Here is a 6,041-nt window from a genome sequence, read left to right on the forward strand (position 1 = left end):
TGTGTTGAGCTCCATGCTGGAGCGCACCAAGTTTAAAGTAAAGCACCATTTTTGGTTTTGTTTTTTAATGTCTGCAAGCAGCCACTGTGATCTTATGAGAGCTTTAATTCTTAAAGATCTTATGGGATTACTGATCCAATGGCATCATTGTCCTTACTGCCTCTATCAAAGAAGATGTCTTTATTGATTGCTATTGCCTCAGTCTTTCCTTAGTAGACGTCTATAAAGCAACTACGTGGCTCTTAATTCACGCTAATCACTGTGAAATCTCCAAAGCCCCAAAATGCAGTGCTGCATTGGAGAAAATAATGATTCGGTCATTAGTCTCTTAAAACTCTTGAGTTCCTACCTCCATGTGAACGGATTTATATTTTAGAGTCAGGTACGGTACAGGCCATCACCGGGGGAGAAGTTGCTTACCTTACAGCAAATGAGCTCTTTAAGAGGTGTTCCTTATGTACTCATTCTGCAGTCTGCCCTTCAACCTCCCCCTTGGAGTTTACTAATTTGTTCAGTGATTGAAAGAAAACTGTGATACAAGGAGTGCAGATTATCCTTTGTCATTTATGCATAACATGAGGCAAGGCAAGGTGCAGATACTGCTGAGCTCAAGTTCCCTGAAGTTGGAGTGTGTATGTAGACAATGTATTTTGGTCTGACCAGCTTATCAGTTGTGGTCTGACACACATCTACTATACCTTTCCATACAGCATAACCAGTTAAGGCATGTGATACAATCAGAGGTGTGTCTGCAGGATATGGAGACATACCTGCATTGTTTTTAACCTAACTAGCTTGTCCACATAATTGCAACCAAGGTGCCTATTATTGTGTACCATATTTCATGGAGTATAAGTTGAGTTTTGAAGCCCAATTTTTAACACTTAAAATTCATCCTCGATTTATACGTCATATGACAGTCCCCTGCGAGTGGCACGAGGCTCAAGCACCACGCCCAGCCCTACGAGTGGCGCTAGACTTGGTACTCAGCTGGTGCAGCCGGGCTCAGTGCTCAGTAGTGTCTCTTGCAGCAGATGGGGCTGGGCTCAGTGCTTGGCTGGCATGACCCAGGCAGCACAGCCTGCAGGGGGTGGGGGCATGCCAGCTGAGCACCATGCCTGGCGCAGCTCACAGGGGATGGGGATGGGGATGGGTTCGGCACTCAGCAGTCAAGCACCCATCCCCTGTGAGTTGTGTTGCCTGGGCCACACCAGGCGAGCACTGAGCCTGTCCTCTGCAAGCGGCGCTGCTGAGCACCAAGACCAGCCACGCCAGCCAAGCACCAAGCTTGGTGCCGCTCACAGGGAACGGGGCTGGATTCAGCACTCGGCAGTGCTGCTCACAGCAGACAGGGCCAGGCTTGGAACTCAGCTGACAACCAATCCCATCCCCTGCAAGCAGCGCTGGGCTTGGTGCTTGGCTGACGCAGCCCAGGTAGCAGCCACTCACAGGGGATGGGGCCATGCCAGCCAAGCCCGATCCTGTCCCCTGTGAGCGGCACTGCAGCACATGTCCACCCCCCAGGTGTCCAGCCCACAGTGAAGGAGCACAGGGGCCCCTGCTGCTCGTGGCCACGTCCACTGGGGCCCTAGGGTCCTGGATTCGGCAGCAGTCCGTGCCCCCAAATTCCAAATTGGTAGGGTAGCCCAGTGAACTGTTTGTGTGACACCTTTGCCATACAGGATTGTTCCAAAATCTCTTACTGTTAATATTATGGTTATGCAACCATTGAAATTCCATTGATATTTAGAAAAAAAAAATTTATTGTACTGTTATACTGTTGAAATTGGACGCTTTGATTGACAGAGAATAATTGGTATTGGGTTTTCATGCTGTTGTTCCTATCTTTAAATTATTTAATCTGTTTACAGGGCTTTCCATACATACTTTCCATGGAAACTTTTTTGTGCGATCTACTGACCTGTTGTCACTTGCCAATGTCAATCCTGATGCTGGATTTGCAGTACAGATGTCCATAGAGGAAAGCCTAACAGACACATCTCTGGTTTGTTTTCAGACAGCCCTTTTGTATACTTCCAGCAAAGGTAATTGCATAAATCCACTACCCTTAGTTATATATCTTAAATGACTCCTGATTCATTTTGAAGCAGTAATTATTATGTACTTAATGCAGTAACCTCTTGGAGAACGTCCATCCCACTATGTCTTAATTTATGGCAGGAAAGAGGAATATTTACTTCAAGGCAAAGTTTATTTTGTGTTGAAGTAGATGCTGTTGCTAGTTAATGAATCTTGCAGAAGCCAGTGGGTAATACTGTTGACAGAGTACAAATCTCCTCTTTGCTCTGGTAAGTTGCTTGCACAGCTGTCTCCTTATCAGGACAACCTAATTAATGCTCTTGATTTTAGTTATACCAAGTGTGAATTGCTGCAATGCATCTCAGATGAAAAATTCTGTGACCTAGTAAGCATAACAAAGACTCATGACATTTCTTAATTTTATACATAATCAGTATTTCCATTACAGTCAATGGCTCTATTTATAGTTAATAATATCTGCAGAAATATAAGACATCAGGGCCTACAAAATTTATTTTTAAATTTAGAAAAAAATCCAAATTGCACCTAATTCAGTTTAATCTTTTTATCTAAAGAAGCAAAAATTCTGTTAAAATACTTATTTTATGGAAACTGCACCCTATCTCTGCTGTTCATAAGTGTTTGGTACAGACATACTTATTCTGTAAGTAGTCCCACTGAAATCAGTAGTTTCCTGTGGAATTGGGTATTACATTTGAATAAGTAGCAGAAACTGGCGAGTAGAGTCCCTGCCTGCGTTTTGTAGCTTAAAAAAGACTTGCTTTATGTTACTTTCTTCTGGGGCTTCACCATCGTTTCTTGTTCAGCAGCTTTTGTAAATGACTGCTTGTCCAAAGCGCTTGTCCAAATTGTAAGGCATAAAGCCAGAAACAGCAGCATCACCTTACTGCATTCCATATGTCAGGGGTGTAAAACTCGCTCTGGGCTTTAGGCTGGATGTAGACAGGGCTACTTCCGGGCTGGATCTTTGGGGCCAGGCCAGCAGTGCAAGTCCGAGGGTAAGTGGCAGTGTGGGTGTGTGAGCAGGCAGTGGCATACATTGGGGATTAGACAGTGGCTTAAATCCGGGGCAGGTGGCAGCATAGGTCCAAGAGTAGGCAGGTGCACAGATCCAGGGATGCAGCAGCAGGCAGCACACACGGGACAGTGTCTGGTGGATCCAAGAGTGGGCAGCAGTGGGGCAAGCTGGGGCTGTATCTGCACAGCCCTTGCTCACCTCTCTGCTGCCAGTGACAATGTTGATCAGATTCAGGGCCCCTGAATTCTGCAGCAGGCCATGCTTCTGTGACCAAACCCCCCAGTTCTCAGTAGCCAACTGGACTACCAGTGGGCCAGGTAGAACAGTTCCGTGGGCTGAATCTGGCCCACTAGCCATGTTTGACACCCCTGCCATAGGTAAAAGCAAGGGTTATGAGGGCACTGTCAATGCCTTGCCACTGAAATGACAGGGAAGTAATTGGTTTCAGAAGCCAATGTACAGACACCATGTGTTACATGAAAAGGGATCGGTTGGGGCCACTCTTTAAGAACTACCATCGCTGGTAAATTTCAGTACTTCTATAAATGATTACAGACTCTCAATGTGGATATTCTAGAAGTATTTTAGGAGGTATTTGAGTGTGAAGGGTGTGCTAACTTTATGATGTAGGATGAGAGTAATTTCATAATAGTGGGCAGTATGTTACAAGGTAAAAGTAGGAAACAGTTATATCAGAAGTGTCTGGGACATGAGCAAGCATGTATTAAGCAATATTAGCCAGCGCTTTTCTACCCAGTTGAAAAGCAGTGAGTACTTATGCATCATTTCTGTTGTAGGTGAACGGAGGATTCGAGTGCACACTCTTTGCTTGCCGGTTGTCAGTTCACTGGCTGATGTGTATGCAGGAGCAGATGTTCAAGCAGTTGTCTGCCTCTTAGCAAACATGGGTGAGTACAGGCACAGATGTTCAAATATTACATTACCTACAAAAAATATATTAGAAGAATTTTGTTATTTAGGAAAAGCTAGATTATGATTTCCCATGCAGTTTTAATTTGGTCCAGAGTATCCAGCCTGTGTATTAAAAAAAAAAAACAAAAAACAGGAAGAGACTGAGGGGGGAGGAAATGTATAAGACACTTAAAGCATACTCAGAAGAGGGCTAAATTAAATGACATTTTGTATGTAACTTGCTAGGATATTTTTAGAGAAAATAAAAGCAAACTTTGTTGCGCATTGTTGTAACAGTTCCCAATCAGATATCCTCATTTAAGTTTGTACCCTGGAACTTTAGAATTGCATCATAAGCTTAAACTGCAGGGCAAACTGCATTATTAGTTAGCAGAATATTATTCTATAAAAAGAGATGGGGGCTGCTGGAGCCATCCAGGGGGCAGACAGACATCTGTAGAGCAATCAATGCTTGGTAAGCCCTGCCCCCTTTTAACATGCTGGGTAGAACCTCTAATGTAGGTGAAAATTTTACAAAATAGGAAAATCAAGAGCCCCAGACTGCCTTATGCTGCTGGCAAAGAAATCTGTCTAGCATCTACTGCTGCCACATGAACATATCAGGAGCAGTAGCTTTACTTGGTGTATGAGAAGATACTTCTGTTAGAAATCCTGCCCCCGCCCTTACAGATTAAGAGAACCTTAGAAGGAGGGGTTTAGGGATGTACTGTACTGAGAGATTTTTGGGGCCAGTACCAATAGCTGATTTTTAAGGAGGCATATTGACCGCTACCAGTCTGATTTCCAACATGCAGCTCTTCAAACTGAAGAGCTGGTAAGTCTGGTGTGGTGAAAGGGGAGGGAAGGGGTGTGTGGGGGGGCAGATCAAGGCCCCTGTGGTGAGGGTGGGAATGGGGCTGGGGCAGAGGCAGGTGCTGACCAGCCTGGGTGGGGAAGGGTGTGGGACAGAGCCACAAGTGGCTCGTCTGGGGCATGGGAGGGGCATGTGTCCCCCCAGATGTGCAGAAGGCGGGCTACAGCTGCGAGGTGGGGCCAGGGTGGGCACAAGACGGAGGTGTGGCTCAGCGGCAGGGGGGCAGGCAGCTCCTGCAGCTGCGTACAGCTCATCCAGGGCTCATCTAACGGCTCACACCACTTGTCCAGGAGGGCATGGGGGAGGAGGGCATGTGCCCCCAGATCTGCCTAGCCAGGAAGAGCCTGGCCCCAGCCCGCCCTGACCTGCACAGATCCAGGGGCACATGCCACCCCCCCATGCCCTCCTGGATGAGCAGCGGGATTAGCAGCAGGAGCAGCGCGCAACTGTGGGAGCCACTCCTTCCCCTTCCTTCCTGCACCCCCTGACAAGCTGTGCCTCTGTCCCATACTCACCCTGGCCCCAGCTGGGCAGCCCCAGCCCCGCACCCTCCTTTACTGCAGGGGCCTTGATCTGCCCCCCACAAGCCTGCCCTCCCCCTTTCTCTGTCCCATCCCCTCCCCCCACACCAGACTTACCAGCTGCAAGCAGCAGTCCGTGCTGCAGGCTCTGTTCCTCACTGTCTACATGCTGCACTCTGGCTGCGCACACACACAGGCATTTATTGGACAAATTGAAATCAGCCTGATGCGGCTGCTAGATACAGAAACTTTTCTTTATATCGGTGCTGATCCTGTATTGGACTGATGTATCAGTGCACCTCCAGAGGGATTTTAGGAGGAGATTTGGGTATCTTGGAAGGACAATGAAGAGGTGAAGCAGCAGGAACCAGACAATGAAGGTGGAGGGAAAGGGGCACCACAGAAGACTAAGGAGCATGGTTATGGTGAGGGAGGCAGGGAATGGGTAGAAGAAATGGAAATGGGGAATGGAAAAGGAAGCAGGGACTGGAGGGGAGTAGGGGATGAGTTGTGGAAATGGGTTAGGTAGAGATAAAAGCAGGGTCACGGTGCCCAGGGACTAGAAATAGGCAAGAGAAAGGATTTATTATTAATCCTGGGTTTTGTCAGCCCAACATTCATAAATAATCAATTTAAAACAAAAAAGGGTTTGTGT

The 6,041-nt window shown here is 46.9% G+C and overlaps 1 protein-coding gene across 1 annotated transcript in view; it reads left to right on the forward strand.

Annotated features, from left to right (window-relative positions):
* The window catches only part of SEC24B (SEC24 homolog B, COPII coat complex component), a 147,520-nt gene that overhangs the window by 114,604 nt on the left and 26,875 nt on the right, over positions 1-6,041 (forward strand). Inside the window, exons 16-17 of the mRNA XM_019521821.1 lie at positions 1,872-2,045; positions 3,877-3,987. Coding sequence (XP_019377366.1) covers positions 1,872-2,045; positions 3,877-3,987 — 285 coding nt within the window. The remainder of the gene's footprint in view (positions 1-1,871; positions 2,046-3,876; positions 3,988-6,041) is intronic.

The sequence above is a fragment of the Gavialis gangeticus genome, unplaced genomic scaffold (assembly GCF_001723915.1).
Source record: "Gavialis gangeticus isolate Ggan-Ray unplaced genomic scaffold, GavGan_comp1, whole genome shotgun sequence".
NCBI classification, from domain to species: Eukaryota; Metazoa; Chordata; order Crocodylia; family Gavialidae; genus Gavialis; species Gavialis gangeticus.